Below are 20,465 nucleotides of genomic sequence, written 5' to 3' on the forward strand. Positions count from 1 at the left end.
AGTTTTTAAAATGTAATGAGTATCAACCTAATAAAACAATAAAATACCTAATGATTATAATGTAATTTAATATGATTTGTGGGTGTTCTAGAGGTGTGTACTGGCTGGTAATTTACACTCTGGTCCGGTTCGGTAATAGTTTTTTGTTCTGTGAGCCCGGCTCCTTCCGGCCCAGAATAGTTTTTGGCGAGCAAGCCTAGTAAATTTGGTAATACCTCACTTGTACGTGTCTATAATTTATAATCGATAATATTACAGGTTTTTTTTGTTTATAATTTTGATCCTGCTAGAATTTCTAATTTTTCATAGAACCTTGGTCCGCCCCGGCCTGTAATTTGAATGAGCTATGTAATTTATGCCAATAGATTTTTGTTGTGATGTTTCAACATGTGGTTACATAATATTTCAGTTAGTATTTTAGTAATTTAATAAAAGTAATAAAATAAAATGTATGTTTTGTTAGTATTGAAGTTTAATTTGTAAGTGCATACAACTTAATAGTGCATATAAAATACTTAGTACTTTTTTTTTTTTTTTTTAGTATTTGATAAATAACAGTGAGTCTTTAACTTTGAAGTGTTTTTTCTCGTAGTTTTTGTTTTTATAGGTTATGATTAAAATAAATAAAATAAAATGTATGATTAAGTAGATACGGCTTATGAATCTCCTTCGTATTCTTTCTAATTCCTCGCATACCTAAGGAGTATCCTGTAATAATACATACTTCATTTCTTCGATTGACACAATATTTGTTTGATGATTTTATTGAAAATATTGATGAACTTACCTAAAGCCCAGTGTTTCTCAACCATTTTTATTCTAAATCTCGTTGTTGATCAAAAGTGTCACACCCTTAAATCATTTAACATTTTTAAAGTGTTTATGGTTTTAATAGGGAAAAATTAAGTTATAAAGTTGAAGACTTGTTTTAATAAATAAAAACTTGAAATAAAAAATTATATAATTATATTTTTTATTCAACCCCTAACCTCATAAAATTTGCTCGGAGTTTTAATTGCGAGATCTGGTCATAAATTATCTAAAATCTTAAAAAATCTACAGTAAATATAATAAACATCACAGCCAAATGATATTGTTACTTTATAATTTAGGCTGAAAAAAAATTAATTCTTTAACAATATTGTTTAACAATAATATGATTATTGTAAATTAACTTAAATAACAAAATCTTAAGTTTAAAAAAAATGTACACTATATTTTAACAATACATATTTAACAAAATGTATACATTTAGTGGTAGGAAATACATATTTAATAGTATGTACAAATATAAACCATTATTTTATTCTAAAATAAACGAACAAATTGACATTTCAAAAGTATTTACATAATTTACATTACATGCTATGTAAGTACATAAATATTTTAAAAAAATTAGTGAAAATGAGCTTAACTTAATATAATAAATTATAACATCAATATGATCAAAACAATAATTTAATTTACAAAATAATCGTAGAGAATCCATTTGAATTACAAAACAATACTATATTATTGAATTCAGGCAGTGTACATATTTATTTTAAAGTACTTGGTATTTACTTTATTAAGCAGAAGTCACTTTATTGCATTTTTACATTTAATAGTTCATTGTTAACTAATAATTAATGTTATTTACAATGAAGGATTTTTTTTAAAAATATTTTAAGAAAAATAAAATTGTTCACACACTTATTCGTCCAAACAATGTAATTAACGTATAAAAAAGAAAAAAAAAGAAAGAATAAAGAGAACAGTAAACACTTTTAATTCTCATTAGATGAATGATTATTGTTATTTCTTTAATTCAAATTTAATTTAATTAGATGTAATCAGATAGTATAATATTGAACATTATAATAAATAAACATACATTTTTTTAACAATGCAACAAATGAAAAAAAATTTAAGTCACTATATTTATTAACAACATTTAAACATATATATTACTATGTAATGTTATACATACAATGATCATTAAATTGTGCAATAAATTTAAGAAAATAAATAGCAGTAAATAAGTTAACAAAAGAATGAGAAGGCATGGATATTTTTAATCTTGTTTTTATTTAATTATTAAATTTACTATTTAATTTGGCAAAAATCAGATTTATAGTTGTTATGTTTTTAATCATAACTCAATTACTTTTGTAGGTAAAGAACACATTTGTATCTTAAATAAGTTCAGAGTTCCGTTTGTTGATCATATCTGTTAAGCAAATATACTTCTTTCTGATCCTAGGCAAAAAAAAAAAGAAAACAATGCACATTGACACAATAATTTTAAACTTGATCAATAATCGATAGAGACCATGCACTTCTACAGCTTATAGCTCTCTCCATACGTCATGTGTTTGCTTTAGTTCTACATAAAGGGCTTTTTAACAACTGTTGTATCGTAAAAATATAAAGAGTATTAATGAGTCTTAATAGTTTCATTTTTTCGTTTCACAAGATTTATCAATTAACCGAATTCCGTAAAATCATTGACCTTATGGTATAACTACAATTGGTAAAGTATGATATATAGGCACAGAACCAATATGTAATATGATATTTAACACCTTTTTGAATTATTAGTTATTTCAACTAGGAGTTCTAATATATACCGTGTGTCTGCGAAAACAGGGTACATTTTATCACTCATCATCCCGTAAATAATTTTCAATTCTATTTGAGGGACATTCAACGAGACTAATGAATCAACATTTTTTATGCCTAATAAATTTTTAAACTTGTGTATTTTACACATGCACAACACAACTTCATTTTTTTATTGGTAAATCTTATTGGGAGTATCATTTTTGGATTGATCATGTTTTTTCTCAAGTAATTTTGATCAATCAACTTATATTCCAAACCCAAAATTGGCAAAATTAGAGCAAAGTATAATTCAAATAAATAAATTTACTAATTTATTTATTTATTTTTAATTGTACGTATTCTTTCCTTTTAAACACCATACAATCAAACTTGTTATGATTAAAGTAATAAATTAATTACTTTTAACAAGTTTATATTTAAGTAAATAATTGTATTATTAATCATTGAGTGATCATGGTTTTAGAAAAGTAGTTCTCAACCATAGGGCCGAGACCCAATTTTGAGTCACCAATAATGTTAAATTAAATGGGTCGGCAAGAATTTAAAATGTTGATATAAAATTATTAAAAGAAATGTTTATTTTTAAATAGAATTTAATTAATATTATGACCTGTTGTTAGCATAGGTAATATGAGTAAAAATTGAATTACTTACTAAGAGTACACAATGGTTATTTTTTATTCCTCCATTAAATATTATTTATAAAAAGATTGCATGAAAAATTGGGTAAATATCTTAGGTCGCCACTACACAAAGGTGCAGAACCACTATTTTAGAAGAAATAAAAACGTAAAGTTAAATAAAATCAAATTTTGTAAATTTATTTATTTTAGTTATACCTAAATACAAAAAATGTTGCCAATATTTGGATTACAATACAATATATTGATAAAACAAAATTACTTGAAAAAAAAACGGTTATTCAAAATAGGGGTTACAGTGAAAAGAATATGAAGTTCTATTGCATAATGAGCAAAATAAATGAGTTAAAAAAATTGTAAGTCATAGAAATGTATGATCCATTAGTCTAGTTGAATGTTTTGCTAACAGAATTGAAAATGATTCACAGGGTTATGAGTGATAAAGTGTACACTGTGTCTGTGGACACACGGTATATACAAATTGATCTAGGAATCATATACAATTTTAAATAGTGGGGATGATCTAGGCAATCCTGTGAATGTTAAAATGGGGTCCTGCGTAATCCATAGATTATTCCAAGGTCAAATAATCCACAATTTTGCATTCAGAAGAAAAATACTAAATCCTATACTTAATTACTCCTGATTATTGGAAATATTTATATAGACAATTTAAAATGTTTATGATTTGATTTATGATCACATAATTAATATTATAGTAATATAATTGTTAGCCGCCTTTAAATATTAATTTAAGTTTTTATGTTTAGTGAAATTAATAATTCTAAACATTATGAGAATGTAAATTTAGTTAATGACTATTGATTTCTATTGATAAGTATAAAACAAAATTATATATTGACTAAATAAATGTAAAAATATTTTATCGTCAAGATATTTCATACCTTTTTTAAAAATATTTTTGAAGAAATAATTGAAGACACGATTCTCGTTATAAATGCTATATTCTACTGTTAATTATATGGGCACCTGTGGAGAGTCAGACACACGCTTAACATCTGAAAAAAAATATAGTACAAATGAAAATAGGAAATTAAGACTAGGAAAAATTATATTTAATGGTAGATATATTACTTACTATTACACCCGAACTCCATTAGTCTTTCAAGCTTAACTTTTACAGGTAAAAGTTTATATTTCATTTCTTGTTCAGCAACCCAATTATCATGATCGTGATTATTATTATTCACAGTAGGACTATCTTTTTTTGTATCATCAATTGGTTCGCTGTAATTCTTTTTTGACTCTGCATCATTATCATTGTCACTTTTATATAAATATGCATCCATAAGTTCATCATCATATGTTTTTGCGTTTGCTTTGGCAAATGAAAGATGTCTTACAACATATTTATGTCCAATAGTCATGCGAGTATCTTCTTCGGTGAATCCTATAAAGCCTGTACTGGATTCACTTTCTTTCAACTTAATAAGCTCTGCATGAACATTATCTCGATATTTACATGGTTTTGTTTCTGCACTGGTAAAGCCTTTGAAACCATCATCAATTGTATTACGATTAATCTGTGCTTGTAAGGTTTTGATCACACTTTTTAACAGCCTATAGTTTTTACACGGAATAGCATCCGCTTCAGAAAATCCTTTGAAGGTGTTAAGTGATTCTTCAACATCCAATATATTTGTACTGTTATTTTCTATTTCATCATGGAATATTTGATTGGACGAGGTACTTGGAGAATCATTTATTATTATGTCTACGTCATTGTTAGATTTTTGATCAATTTCATTGTCAGATTTTTGGTCAATTTCACTGTCAGATTTTTGGTCTATTTTATCACACATATTTGTTGATACTTCATCATGAATATCAGACGATTTCGAAAGTTTCAATTTTTTCGATTCTTTATGTTTATGATGTTTTTTTCTTTTAGTTTTATTTAAGGAATCAATTTGATTTGGTAATAGTTTTAAAGTTAGTTTTGGTACTTTTAAAACATCGTTAGAATTATATTCACTGGTGTTTTCATTTTCACTTGTTTCCAAATTTATTCCAATATTTAATATTTTTAATTCATTTTTATCCTCTATTTCAGCTGGTTTTTGGTGTTCTTCAGTTGTTTCAACATTATTAACAGAGCTACATTGCAATTTTATATCATTACATGGTAATCTTTCAATATCAACAGAACATACTTTCTCAAACAAATGACTGATATTTGATGAACTTTTTACAGCATTTTGTGATTGTGTTGTTTCTAAATTATTTGATTTTAATTGAGAGTTTTCTTTGATATCATCATTATCACCAGGGGGTAAATTTTTTGTTTCATCAGAATTTTCTTTAATTTCTAATTCATTTACTGTTTCAGTTGTTTGTAAAGTTTCAGCAATAGGAGAAGAATTTCCTATAAAAATTATATTTTCTGTTATAATTTCGCTATGAGAACTTTCATAAGAAATCGCACTCATTGATAACAATACATTTGCTGCATCTTGTTCGTCATTTGTCATAATAGAACTTCGAAAATCATTCCATTCGGATTTTTCTGGTTCTTCTGGTTCATCATCTAGTTTCCTTTCTTCATCATTTACTTTATTTGTAGGCGATTTATTTTTTTCCTCTTGAGAAAGTTTAAGCCTTTTAGTGTCAATAAGGTTACTTTTATGACTTGAGCTACTAGAATTCTTTGAGAAAGATTTGTCTTTAGACTTTTCAACAACATCTGTACACCTAGAATTTTTTGTTGAAGATGATTTGATTTTAGACTTATCAGTTATACCTGTACTACTGGAATTCTTTGACAAAGATTTGTTTTTAGACTTATCAGTTACATCAGTACTACTAGAATTTTTCGACAAAGATCTTTTTTTAGACTTATCAATGTCAGAACTAGTAGATTTCTTTGATAAATATTTGTCTTTAGACTTATCAGCGTCTGTACTACTCAAACTCATTGATGAATATTTATCTTTAGACTTATCAACAGTTCTATTAGAAATTTTCGACGAAGATTTGTCCTTAGATTTATGTGCAATATCAGCACTACTAGAATTCTTTGACAAAGATTTATCTTTAGACTTATCAACAACGTCTGTACTATTATTATCTCTTCTACTACTTTTATGATTACTTGAGGACGACTTGGTCTTGTTAGTTGAAGAACTTTTATTTTTGTGTATAGTACTTTTATGTTTTGAAGATCCTCCTGAATTACTTTCATCATCACTTCGATTACCATTCAATAATTTAGGCTCTTTACAAAGACTAGATGATTTTTTTTTCTCTTCAAGGGAACGTTTAGTTCTTTTCGAATCTGTTCGGTTACTTTTATGACTCGAACTTTTAGAATTAGAATTCTTCGACGAAAATGATTTTTCCTTAGACTTATCAACAATGTCTTTAGGCTTATTAACATTATCTTTTGATTTTTCAACAATGTCTTTAGGTTTATTAACAATATCTTTAGACTTATCCACAATATCTTTAGGCTTACTAACATCTTTAAGCTTATTAACAATATCCTTAGATTTTTCAACGATATCTTTAGGTTTACTAACATCTTTAGACTTATTAAAAATATCTTTAGGCTTATTAATGACATCTTTAGATTTTTCAACAACTTCTTTACAACTATTATCTTTTTTACTACTTTTATGATTACTAGAGGAAGACTTAGACTTGTCAGATGTAGAAGTTTTATTTTTGTGTTGGCTACTTTTTTGTTTTAAAGATCCTCCTGTATCATTTTCATCTTCACTTTGATTGCCGTTCAATGATTTGGGCTCTTTACAAAGACTAGAAGGTTTTTCTGTTTTGTCTGATCTTAAGTCTTTTATTTCATCTTTTAGTGTTGTATCATAGGTTATGTTATCAGCATCTGAGATAAAATCTAAACGAAGTTGTAAATTTTATTAAAATTACATAAATAAAAAAAGAATTTGATGACAGTAGAACTAAAAGAAAATGTATAATTATTAATTAACTTGCCTATTTTAGGATTGAAAACAGTACTAATTTCAATATTAGATGATTTTATCAAATTTATTGTAGATTCTTTTAATCCTAGAAATAATACATTAGATTAATATAATTGTATTTTTTTTTTAAATTAATAATATATTGATACTAACTACAATGTTATAAAGATAGTGTTTTATTTAATAATACATAATAAATGTTTAAAAACATTGTTAAGAAACATTTTTTTATGATTTTTTATGTAAATATTTAAATTAAGATATTTAAATTAGACCTTTTAAATCTTAATGTTAAGGAATAAAAATAAAAGGATTATGATATTACATTTATTATGATTAATAATAACTCTAAAGAGGAGTCGTCTTACTCACATATTCTGTCTCTGTCTTATAGTAAAGCTTTCAGCAGGACTAATTTTGGGTTGTTAGCTTCCATATTATAGCAAATTGATCTATTATAAACTTAAAAGTAAAGATATTGTCTATAGACTAAATTTGTAGATTTGTATAGTATTTTAATTTTTAATCAAATTATGAGTATCTAAACATAACAATTTAAAAATAGAAATATTTTATGGACTCAAAGTATAAACACACACAATGTTTTTACTTTTAAGTTGTATAACAGATCAATTCACTATATTAAAGCTAATGACACAAAATTAGTCCCACTGAATTCAAATTCGCTAAGTAGTACATTTGTAAGACAGAGATTATAAATACACTATAATACTATACATTGTAAATTATAGGTGTGATATTCACTTAATACTTTTAACATAATCATAAGCTACAGGAAAAGTTAAACGTTAATAAGGAATCAAGTTTTTTATTTTAATACATTCAGTAATTTGTAAGTAGTAACGGAAACAACATTAAGAAGTATGCTATGCTTTATAAAGCGTTAACATCAAGTTGCCACTACAATTATAATATATGAATATATATTATATAATAGAAACTATTTTTTTATATGAACATTTAAAAAACATGAAAAAAATATTGTCCACTGTACAATAAATATGTACCACAGTTTGACCTAGGTGTATCACAGTTCTGCAATTTTTATTAATTGACATTATTTTTTTAATTATATAGAGAAATAATTCGACCAATCAAAAGTGGAGAGTTACAGAAGTAGCCAATGGCTGGATATGGATGTGATGTGTATACATTGATTGGGTACTCGTCCAATATGCTATCTAGTATCTACTACACGTTTGATGGTTTAGTGTATGATATCTACCGTAAATATTTTATCTACCCTCGACTTAGTTGATTTTCATCTTTTCGTAAACACCTCGGCTTATGTTACCTTTATTTGAAATACCCAATACCAAACAAGTTCTACGATATCGCATAAATTTAAACCATTTTATTTATATAATAATACATATATTATATTATATTTAATTTATTATTATTTATATATATATTTTTTCACTATTAATTGTTACACTTCCCATTTTTATCCATGTACGTAAAAAAGTTATTGTTTTTGTGCATGGAGCAAAATGTTTGGCACCCTTTTTATGTACATTGATAATAAATTGTTTTCAAAATATTACCTTCCGAATCACGTTTTTGACTATATTTTAGAACTTTTTTCAACACCACAAATTGTTGGGTTTTTAATAATTGTACATGTTTGGTAGATTGGTAATAACCGAGTATGTTTAAAAAATGTTCTCACATCTCTTCATTTTGAATTATGTGTTGATATAAATGACGCATAGTTGACAAACTCATAATACATAATATGTAATACAACACGACTCATAAACAGGTATAATATAAAATAAAGGTAAACCTACTAACCTACCTAACTTACTAAATTACGGTAGATAGCATATTGGACGAGTACCTTATATTGTGGGTAGGTACTGCACCATTTGTGATAATGTCTTTATATTTCATTATGACTAAATCTATAACCATATCAGGAAAACATTGTACATGCTACTGGGTTAGTTTTTCTAAGCAAGGAAAATGTTTCCTTTGTCTCATATGTCTATATAATCAGCTATAAATTATATTTAAGTAGACGATACACCCGCATGCAATGTATCTGTCTTACAAAAGTCTACCAAATTTTATGCAGCTTAAAAATTAGAGTAAATTTATTTCTTATAATATGTATAGGTAAGAATATTATCTATTGAACCTCATAGGGTTATTTTATATTTTAATTTTAATGTACAAACAATTTTCTGTTTTTAAATAATCATAACTTGCTTCAAAATTAATAAATTCACTTTAATTTTTAAACTAACAGAGCTAAATGGGATCTGCTGAGCGTAAAATTTGCTATGTTATATTAGTTAGTAAGACAGAGACCTCTTAATTTAAAAATTATAAAATATAACTATGGGCATACCGTTTAGTTCAATTGGAGGTGCTTCATTTTTAATTCCCAAGTATTCATCAACAGCAACTGCTATTTTAGGTTCAAAAATACTTAATGAACGAGGAGCTAGTACTTGGGTAAGTATTCTATCAGCTCCTTCCTCTATATCCTGATTTTCACGTCTAAAAGTACATATTTATTTATTAAGTACAGAAAAAATAATTCTCTTAAAGAAACATAAATTAATGAAGAAAAAGCCAATATAAAAATTAATATAACATCATAAATAAAAAAAAAACAACTTAGTAATATCAGTACTACTTATTAAAAGTTAACATTTAAAAATTGGAAAAATAATTTGAGTATTTGAATGATTGTATTCATCATAGCTTTGATTATTAGAATTTACAAGGTAAAAAATGAATAACTTGCTTCATCTTCAACATTTTTAGAACACTAATCGATTTAAAAAAAAAAAGTTTGAACATTAAATTTAACCAGAATTAATTTTAATGACAACTGGCAAATGAAAAATATCAATTTAAAATAATAAATAGGTACATACCCATCAAGTAAATGTTTTCTCAGACGTTCTCGAACAGAATTTTTATTTAATTCAGGTGTAAATTTCACTTTACTTAAAAATTTGTTGACATTTGATTCTATGCGCTGTTTCCAATTTTGGTAAGTAGGCTGTACGAACAAACAAAGAATAGGCAATTATCAATGCCATAAAATCATTGTATAAAATAAAACTTGGTTAATAAACCATATTAACATGCATTAAATGTATACTAAATTAGAACAGCTGTACATTTAGTAAAACATACCTACATCTTTCATAGACAAAGGTAAATAAAATATTTAATTTTATATAAATATGATATGCTGCTAAAATTGTTTTTTATGATTCTAACTACAATTATATCAATATATTTCAAGTTAATTATTTCATTATTGATTTAAAATGTCAGATTAAAAATAATTAGAAAAACAGTTTCTACAAAATTGATTGGTGATATTACTTATTTATAATAGTAGTATAGTAACTAGTAAGGTAATAACTAAAAAGTTTAAAAGCAAACATTATACATTATTTAAATTGTGTATGTGTTATACCTTAGCATCAATATCTGTAACACAATGCCTACGAATTTCATCAAATGTGCCATTAGACTTTAATGTTTCAAGCAGCATAAACACAACATCTTCGTCGTCTAATGTATCGTTTTTCTGATCCATCGTAGAATTACAGGCTTTCAAACAATATTTTATGGCTGTTCAATCAACACTATAATCATTGAGCAAATATATTAATGTAAGACACAAATACAAAATAAGATAATATTACTACCTAGTGAATTATTTCAATTAGTTATTACACAGTTAACATAAATTCCTATATTTTTGCAGGTGTCCAGCACGTTGCAATAACATAAGAACTCGAGTCAAAAACCAATTTAATGGCATTATGTAAGCATAGTAACTTAGGGAAAACAAATTGAATACAATATTCAGTTAACAAAAATTAATTCCTAGAACAAAATAATATATTTCTCAACACGACAATAAAAAAAATACGTACGCAAAGTTGATGGACATTCTACGTACAACTATTAATTCCAAACATTTCTTAAAAGCTATAAATTATAACTTAAAAGTATATTATGATTGTATAACGTAAATAGAAAATATTAAAAAATAGTAGTACACAACACAAACCAAATTTAATAATTATTATTTCAATAACATTTTATGATATTGAACAAATTTTGGTAAGATAACTGGTAGTGTAGTGAAATAATATTATCATGGAAAGATAACCATCGTGTATAAAAGATAAGCGTTATACACAGATATATGGAATAATTTATTCTTTATATCTATGGCGTTACATTTACAAACACGGAAATAAGGAATACAGAATAGATGCAGATTGTATTTTTCTGTAGTTTTAGATAATAAATTCAAGCTTAAAACACAATTGCAGATAAACATAAGCATTAGAAATCTTGAATTATTATATTATGTATTAATATAGATCTATTACTTCAAATTTAAATCCTATACATAACTAAATAATTGACCGTTGCTTAATATTTATAACTGAAAGACCAGTGTAAATAATAACAATAATAATTAACACAGAATACCTGGTCAATAGATTTAAACTAAATCTATGATTAGCACATAGCAGTTGCAAGCTTAAGGTCTCATAAGATCTAAGACCATGGCAAGGCCTGCGAATTGATTAACTGTTTTACCATTCATAAATACTAATATTTCATATAATGTGGAATTAAATAAATTGCGGACTCCCCACATACTGCACTAAATAGACAATTTTTAAATAGGCTTACCAATACGGACCAATAATATTTGGTCACCACCATTTCAACTGACAACTATTGTCCATTAGCAGTAATAGCACACGTCTAGATAAACTGGAGAGAGGTCGTTGACATCAAAATATCAAATAGACAATTCGGTAGACTTTAAGAGTATAAACTGCCTACATACAATTAATTTTAAACTGTAGGTACATTGTAAAATAGTTATGATTTAGGCACCTAAAAAAATTAACATCAATAAAATCCCCCGAGATATTCTTGTCTTTAAATTTTATAAAAGGTAAATTCCCTCTAATATTAGAAATTACAGAATACAATTTGATATGGTTGGTCGTAAAAATTGCCATGAAGTAGGTATTGCACCTACGTTTGTAAGACAGAAACTACTCTACTACTCAAAAAAATGTATACTTTTTCAAGTGATAAGTGTTCAGTAATAAAAGAATCAGTCGATATATTATATCAAAAACACATAGTTATTATATAGTTGCTAAAACTCTGTCCACAGTAAGTTCAAAGTTGACCCACTTCCACGCATGTACACTGAGCTGACGAAACGTTCAGAATTAGAACCCTTTGGTCGGAGACCACTGGTCTGTGATTGGTCGGCGATCGGCGTTGTGGCGCGACGCAAACAACATATTGCACACTGCGCAGTCGTGACAGTCCCCACTAGCGCTCCGAGGAGGCAGTCACATGCGCGGCCGCCAGTCGCCACCGGTTTTCGTCGAAGGAGTGGGCCGACTTCTGGAGAACAGAGTTATAGAACTAACACCTATACAAACTGGAAAAGTAACAGAAATAAATAATAATGGATTATTTTTTATTATAAATTAAAACAGTGCTTTTATAAAAATATCAGTCAAGTATTAAAACAAATTATACATTACCATGCCAATAATTTAAAAATCATAAGACATGAAGTTATAAATAAAAATTAATGACAATTATTGTTTTATAATTTTTTCTTAGTTCATCATCTGATTTATAAAGTAATGTTGGAAAACATTTCTTCACATTCTGTTTGCTTAGATGTTTCGCATGGTTGAATAAATTCAGAGAATTGTATCTCCAAATCCATAAGTTCCAAGTATAAATCAGGCATACGACAATCTATAACTCTACAACACTGACGCATGAGCCATACAAATGAGTATGGTAATTTTTTTTCAAATAATGTATTTATTTTGGAAATTTCTGCTCTTTTTAAAAATTTTTTATTAATGTAGATGTGCCAATAATTTGAGCCAGTTCCTAAAAATATTGTATTTGGTTCTTCTACATAAGAACTATTTGTAGTTTTATTCTGTTTGTTTTTATACACTTCTTGATTTACTAAATACACTTTAGATTGAGAAGTATATGATGGAGTATCTAAGGTATCGGAATCTATACCTTTTTGTTTCGTATAATGTAACGGACTTCTGCAGTTTACTTCTATAGGTACACCACACTCGTCAGCTAAATCATAGATTCTATAATAAAAAAAAAAAATGAATAAATTCTTAAAATTATTATTATGCTTGTAAATATTGTGAAATGTAGATTAAAATTAATTAAATTCCACACATCAGGTTATAAAATAATGATTTTATTAGTCAAAGAATATAATAAATAACTCAAAGTTAAAGGAATTTATTGAGAATGAGCCCATCCATTGAGTGTTAGGTAGGCACCACAGGACTATATTATACATTAATCAATTAATCATTTCAAGACTCAGTTGACTTAAAATGATCAATGGTTTTTTAATTACAGAATTAAAATTGCTATAATATGATGAGTTGCATAAAAAATGTATTTATTTATTGGTTCATTTCAATTTAATGGAACAATCTGGGCCACTAAATAATGCTTAAGGAACTATTAGCTCATTATTGATTCATTACATTAAATGCTTTGTGATTGTATATGCAACCTAGCATTCATACATTTTACTATAAAATGTTACTTAAACAAACATTTTAAGCATTTTAGACTCTTAAGAACACAGTCTTACAAGGGCATAACATATTACATATACAATTTATGTTTGGCAGTTCACATTTAGCTTTGTTAGTCTTAATGTTCGAATGTATCAACCTATTATGATACCTAATGCTAAGAACTTTATCTGTACTTGTATGTCAATATTTTTTGATAATTGTGTCTTTAAATGAGTTATGAGTATTTTAAAATATTTAACACATGCAAGACACTCTAAAAATTGTCATTATCATAAAAACCGACACATAATCACAGATAATGTTTTTACGCAAACAAAACATGAACTGCTGAGGGTACAATTTTGCTTTGACTAACTAACTAGTAAGACGATGACAACAAATGCAGAAGTAGCATCATTTTAAAAAGTTTTTAAACAATTAAGAAATTAACAATTTTATATCTATTCCACATTAAATTTGTAAATTCTGTAACTAATATGATACTATATTACTATATTCTGTAATTTATATGATACTATATTACATATTAAATACCTTTTTTCATCAGTTAGATATAAGATATCAGTTTGAGTTATATTTTTTTCTATTACTCTTTTTGCTTCATTACTTAATTCCATTGAATGGTACTCAACTATCCATTTTAAAGTTGATGACAATGGTTTAGTTGAGGCAGGGATTTCTCTATAACTTTCTTTTCTTCCAAAGTCTGGCAATGATTTAAGTAAACATTCTGTGTTGTCCCTAAAGCTTTTGCATATTTTGTCGCCTACTCAATAATACAAATTGTAAAAAAATATTAAGTTAAATGTTAAATGATACAATACTTAAGTCAGCGGTTCTCAAACAATTTCATTCACAGAATCTTTAAGTTGCTAAAAAAAGTTTTTGGAGTCTCAAAGAAAGGAATATTTATTTAGAAGTAAAAAAAAGATAAATCATGATGAACACAACAATATGCGACTAATAATATTGAATTTGATTTAAATTGGATGCGTCCATGGAGCCTCTAGATCACTGGCAGAATCCTAGAGCTTTAGGAAGCACAATTTGAGAATCACTGACCCGCATTGAACACAAATTACGACTTTTACTTTCTGATAAAGGTAAAGTTGGCTTCATAATATTCCAATCATTGATAAATAATTGGGTGTTGTGTATATGGTTTCCATACAATTTGTCATTCAGATAATAGCTATATTTAGATATGATACAATTTCTAAATTCTATGTATTGCACATAATCATTCCAGCTGAACAATATTTTTTCAACTTTATCTGATCTAAAATAACATAATAAAATATATAACAAATATAAAAATAATAAAATATGTACATGTAAAAATCTTAGGTAATTAAACATTGGATATTACAGTATTTTATAATTTATTATTATACAACCAATACTCATAACTAGGGTTTAGATTTGAAAGCAATATAATCAACAAAAAAAGCATTTAATTTACAAAAAAAGCAATTATACATTTTTTCAAAAATTAAGATTTGACTAGTTTGTGCAAAAAAAGATAGGTAGAGTATAGGTACTTTTAAAAAACAATAAATTAAATTGCCTTAACTTTATCGGTATCTCCGATAGTAAATCCTATTAAGACTAATTTTTAACATAACATTGACAATGTGTCATCTTTAGAAGCTTTTATCTATTAGTTTCATTGATATGTATAGGAAAAGATCAAGTCAATTAATAATTAAGCACATACAAATTACAAAAGAAAAAAAGCAAAAAGGCATTTATAGGTAAAAAAGAAAAAAAATGTTTACCCATTATCTTAGAAATTAAATGAAATACATTTTAATATAAAAATTATTTTTCTATTATTATCCAAATAAAAGGCATTTGCTTTCAAATCTAAACCCTACTTAAACTAACAAGTTATAAGACATTACTTTTTTTTCATTAATTTAAAGCCCATTTTATTTTGCGAATTGGGATTTCAAAAAGCCTAATATTATAAAATAATAACATTGAATTTGCAAAACCACAATTAATGGTTTAAATCAAAGAGTTATGGTTTTAAAAATAAATAAATAACATACTGGTTAATTTTTTCAGCAAATTCTGAGGATAAGTTTTCTGAGTTACCATCAAGACAAAATAAATATTTGGCAGCAAAAAGTATGTAAGCCATTACTTTAACTTCAATGTCTGGTAAAAATTGGTTGCATAATTTTGTACTTGGAGGAGATATTGACACAAGTTTGCAAACAAAATGTGTAAGATCATCTAATTAAAAAATAAATATAACAGTAAAAATAATAAATAAAAATTTATTTGTACAGAAGAAATAATCACTTGGAAGTTGTAGTTCATCAGAAAAACGAATCAGTAATTTTTTTAAATCAACACTAGGTAGTTGATCAGTTTTGAAAACATGTTTCAATAGCACATGTAATTCCAAATTTAACATACTTCTTGAACAAGGCACCATTTGATTAAATTTAATACCGTGCTTTGAATTTCCTGGTAAAAATAAGTTAACACGATTTATATGCAAATGTCCTTCGTGACTCCATCTAAAAAAAATAAAAATCATAATTAAAATATTTAGTCAACAGCCTGTTATACATTTAATGGTTTTTCCTTTTCATAATTTAAATTGGGTTACCTAAGTATGTCAGATAGGTAAATATCATCATCATTGACCATAAGAGCTAATTGTAATATAGACATTAGTTTTTTTATAGATAAAACATCCTGTTTTTCTTTTTTTTTTAAACTATCCCAATATTTGCTGCCAGATTGAAGAAGTTTCAACGATTCTTCAGTAGTAAGATCTTTAGTCTTTGATGGCATTGAAGTTAGAGATTTTTTTATTTTTTTTTTAAATTTAATTCTGAAATAAAAAAATTGTTCAACAGATGTATACAAATATTTTAAATAATAAATATCTTACTTGATTTTACTTGACTTATTACTTCTTTGCAATAAACTTATATCATCTGATAATCCTACTGAGTCATTATTCGAATCTCTTGTAGAGTGGTCTAATTTTTTTATCTTTCGGCTAAACTGTAATTTAATTATTCAAATTAGATCATAATATTATATTTTAATAATTAATTTATTATTTACTCTATTTCGTTTATTAATGCCTGTCATAGTTGAACTAATACTAGATGTCAATGATTTTCTTTTATTGGAACATCTCCTATTTTTATTTCCATGCACTAAGCCAATTTTTGCTTGTAGAATTTTTTTTTTTACATTTTCAACTCCATATAAAATTTCACAGTCCCTGACAAAATGATTTTTGGATTTGTTATATATTGTTAACACGATAATCAGATAATTACCACTTATAATTTATTGGTCTTATTCATTATAGTATAGATTGTTTTTTTGTAACCAATTGTTTAATAATACACTTATAATCATATTGGTCCATTTTATATTATAATGGTTATTATCTGAATATTAGTTAACTGTTTATGTTACAAAAATATTCATGAAATAAATTGGAAACAGCAATTTAAATTAAAATGATTTTTTCTTACATATCAATTATTGTTGTATTTAATTTTGGAAGTTTCCTAAATTTCTTTGATGTAAACGCAACTTCAATGCATTGCAAATATTGAACCCATAATTGCAACACTATAATTTTTAAGTTAGGTTTAGCTCCAAGTTCAATCAACTCATTAGTTAGTCCTAAAAGTATAAAATTATAACATTCCCAGGATAAAAGTTTCTTAGGTTTTTCTAGTTGAGATCCAGTTGTTATTTCATGATCTATATGTGTTGGATCTTCATAGTTCTGATTAACATCTTCATGAAAGTTTATTTGTTCTTCTCTAATACTCTGAAATATTAGAATAAAAAAAGATAAATTCAAAATTACATATTGCAGTTTAAAAAAGAAATTATGATTTGTCTTTGTAAGAAGATATTTTATTGAAAAGTATGTTAGTAAGCAATATTTTTGATTAAACATACTTTTATGAGCAGCATAGATTGCTTATAGATTGCACATAGATCGCACTTTCAAGTATATCTAATATTAGTACCTTAAAGGTTTAATAAACCAAATTTTAAAAATAGAAAACAATGACTTTGATTAATTTTGACAAAGAAAATGGTTTTGACTTGAAAAATTAATGACTCTAGATGAACTATTACTTTTTTGCAATACAATATCCTATTGAATGGCGGACAGTTTCCCTCCAGACATTTTCCCACCTACTGTTTTTGGCGTAGTAGGACATTTTCCCCCCAATATATATTCGATGCGGAGATTTTCCCCCCAATTTTTTTTGTAAGTTTATTATTTATTATTTAATAAGAAATTATTTTTTCTTCAGTAAAATATAATTTAAAAAAAAAACGAAATGTTTAACCTATTTTACTTATAAACAATTTTTTTATGTCTTATTATATTTATGAAAAAATGGGGGGAAAATGTCCGCATCGAAACATCTTTCGGGGGGAAAATGTCCTACTACGCCAAAAACAGTCGGGGGGAAATTGTCCGAATACCATCCTATTTACATTTTATTTTGGATAAACAACTAACGAATTATACAAGCTTACTTGAGACTGTATTCCACATTCATTACATACAAATGCACCATCAGTGACAGTAAAATCGTTACAACCACAAACAAAACATTCATTTCTTTGCATTTTGTCTGGTATTAACTATAATAAATAGTTATACAAAATATCTGTGCTCTACAATTTCCGACATTTCAGTATTTCACTATGAAACCACTTCAGATTCAGTCGATTCAGACTAATAAGTAATAACTAATAACAAAATAATGAAAATATTTGTACAAAATATGTACAATAATAATGTAGATTATGAGTTATCATATTTAAAAGAGCGGGTTTGTTGATAACATGAGTCATAATATACAAGCATAGATAATAAAGAATTCTTTATTATCTATGTATACAAGGACCTTATAACAGAATAATAATTATTTTGTGCCACGGATATAATATATTATATATTTATATATTTATATCTATAAATATATTTTGCATATTAATCCGTGTTTTGTACTAAATATACCATCGAGGTAGAGAGCCTAGATAATATTATCTAGGCTCTCTAGGTTATTATACTCACAGATATATAAACATATATGTATGCTTATATATCTGTGAATATAACAGAATAACTGTGATATTATCACTGAGATGGATAATAATATGAAAGTACCTATCAATTATCATTGATTACCTATAAATACTACTAGTATAGCACGGACTAAGATAGACTCTATCTTAGTCCGTAGTGTAGGTATGTTGTCAATCTCAGTCAGTGGTCGAAATGGCTCAAGTGGAGGGGATGCCTTACAATTCAGATTTCCTGATATTATCATAACATTCTTCATACCTAACTTGTATAGTATTTTTTTTTTATAGTTTACATTTTGTTAATAATATTTTTCTGTGGACATTTTAGATTATTTAGTTAAATTTGTAAATTGTAATTAATACTAACAATATAATATGTAATATAACAAAATATATTAGTATTTATTATTATTATTATAAAAGGCGCTACCGTACGAAACCCTACGAAACGGCCTATACGAAAAATAAAAAGTTTTCTCATACATAGGTATAAATATAAAAATCATAGTAATTATTTCATTTTAAAACACAAGTATTAGGAGGAATGCGTTATTCTAGACAAAATAAGTAGAGGGATGAAAAATGTAAATACAAAAATGTAGAGGGATGTCATCTCTCCGTATCCCCCCCACTTCGACCACTGATCTCAGTGGATAATATACAGTTGCTGTAAAGTCCGTCGCCCGTCTATTACTTAGATCAGCGGTTCTCAAACTTTTTCTTTCGCGTACCACTTCAGTATATTATTAATCAGTCGCGTACCACTGTCCACTGATGGTTAAAAATAGAAAGATATAAACTTTACATAGTTAAATACATTTATTTTAAATAAAAATGTAGTAAAATACTACGATATAGTTATTATTGATTTATTAATACAAATTTATTAGTGTTTAAAAATTTAAGGTATGAAATTAAATAACAAATTTTCAGTGAGAACCATGGATTTGTAGATTTGATATTAGCGATGAAATATCTGGTTCAGTATTACTTAAGACCTTCCGTGTACCAACATGTAGTCTTTCGCGTACCTCAGTTTGAGAACCGCTGACTTAGATCATATTATACAGTAATTGATCTGAGTAGTAATCGGAAAAAAGGCCCCGAAATAAAAATACTGTAAAAAATAAAAACAGGAAAATAAAACCCCGTAAAAATTATTGCTAATTAGTTTATTATTCTATGTAAGTTATTTTTTTACTATCACATTATATTATAGGTACGAGATGTAATTTTTTCCGTTATAATGAATTAATAAAATACCTAAATATTAGTAGTATGATAAATTAGTTGCAATTATACCAATCAACCTAACTTAGGTAAGTACCTACTGTATATATTTTATTTTTTTAATATATTTTTGACTATTTTCCTACTACTATAATGTAATTTTATTTCTGTTTCATATTGTGATGTTTTTTAAAATCTTTAACAATATTACTATATCGTACTATACATTTTAATATTATGTACAATTACATAAATATTTTATATGATTAATTAATTCACATACTGTT

The 20,465-nt window shown here is 26.2% G+C and overlaps 2 protein-coding genes across 3 annotated transcripts; both read right to left on the minus strand.

Moving 5' to 3' along the window:
* Positions 1–1,873: 1,873 nt before the first annotated feature.
* On the minus strand, positions 1,874–11,301 carry LOC111042589 (biorientation of chromosomes in cell division protein 1-like 1). 2 transcript variants are annotated; one of them, XM_022327240.1, is made up of 8 exons: positions 11,137–11,301; positions 10,671–10,842; positions 10,117–10,244; positions 9,582–9,733; positions 7,215–7,289; positions 4,345–7,116; positions 4,151–4,264; positions 1,874–2,238 (listed from the first exon to the last, which is right to left on the minus strand). In XM_022327240.1, exons 2-7 carry the CDS (start codon positions 10,791–10,793, stop codon positions 4,224–4,226), a joined length of 3,291 nt encoding a protein of 1,096 aa, XP_022182932.1. In that variant the 5' UTR covers positions 10,794–10,842; positions 11,137–11,301; the 3' UTR covers positions 1,874–2,238; positions 4,151–4,223. The 2 variants fall into 2 exon arrangements, with proteins under 2 accessions (XP_022182932.1, XP_022182933.1); XM_022327241.1 differs by lacking the exon at positions 11,137–11,301 and adding an exon at positions 10,906–11,025.
* A 1,034-nt stretch (positions 11,302–12,335) lies between these two features.
* Positions 12,336–18,486, minus strand: LOC111042590 (TATA box-binding protein-associated factor RNA polymerase I subunit B). Its single transcript, XM_022327242.1, has 10 exons — positions 18,394–18,486; positions 17,361–17,665; positions 16,939–17,101; positions 16,760–16,875; positions 16,472–16,699; positions 16,159–16,379; positions 15,903–16,089; positions 14,940–15,127; positions 14,383–14,614; positions 12,336–13,377 (listed from the first exon to the last, which is right to left on the minus strand). The coding sequence occupies exons 1-10, from the start codon at positions 18,484–18,486 to the stop codon at positions 12,888–12,890; spliced, it is 2,223 nt and encodes a 740-aa protein (XP_022182934.1). The 3' UTR covers positions 12,336–12,887.
* Positions 18,487–20,465: the final 1,979 nt, after the last annotated feature.

This window comes from Myzus persicae, unplaced genomic scaffold, assembly GCF_001856785.1.
Source record: "Myzus persicae strain clone G006 unplaced genomic scaffold, MPER_G0061.0, whole genome shotgun sequence".
NCBI lineage: Eukaryota > Metazoa > Arthropoda > Insecta > Hemiptera > Aphididae > Myzus > Myzus persicae.

Bases quoted from the DNA above. Each gene is read 5' to 3' on its own strand.
- LOC111042590 (XM_022327242.1), bottom strand. From the start codon at position 18,486: ATGCAAAGAAATGAATGTTTTGTTTGTGGTTGTAACGATTTTACTGTC. The intron at 16,090-16,158 runs GTGATTATTTCT...TTTTTTAATTAG, and splicing joins TGATGAACTACAACTTCCAA to ATGATCTTACACATTTTGTT. The intron at 13,378-14,382 runs GTATTTAATATG...TTTTTATTATAG, and splicing joins TATCTAACTGATGAAAAAAG to AATCTATGATTTAGCTGACG.
- LOC111042589 (XM_022327240.1), bottom strand. From the start codon at position 10,793: ATGGATCAGAAAAACGATACATTAGACGACGAAGATGTTGTGTTTATG. The intron at 10,245-10,670 runs GTATAACACATA...TTGTTCGTACAG, and splicing joins TTACAGATATTGATGCTAAG to CCTACTTACCAAAATTGGAA. The intron at 7,117-7,214 runs GCAAGTTAATTA...AACTTCGTTTAG, and splicing joins TGTTTTCAATCCTAAAATAG to ATTTTATCTCAGATGCTGAT.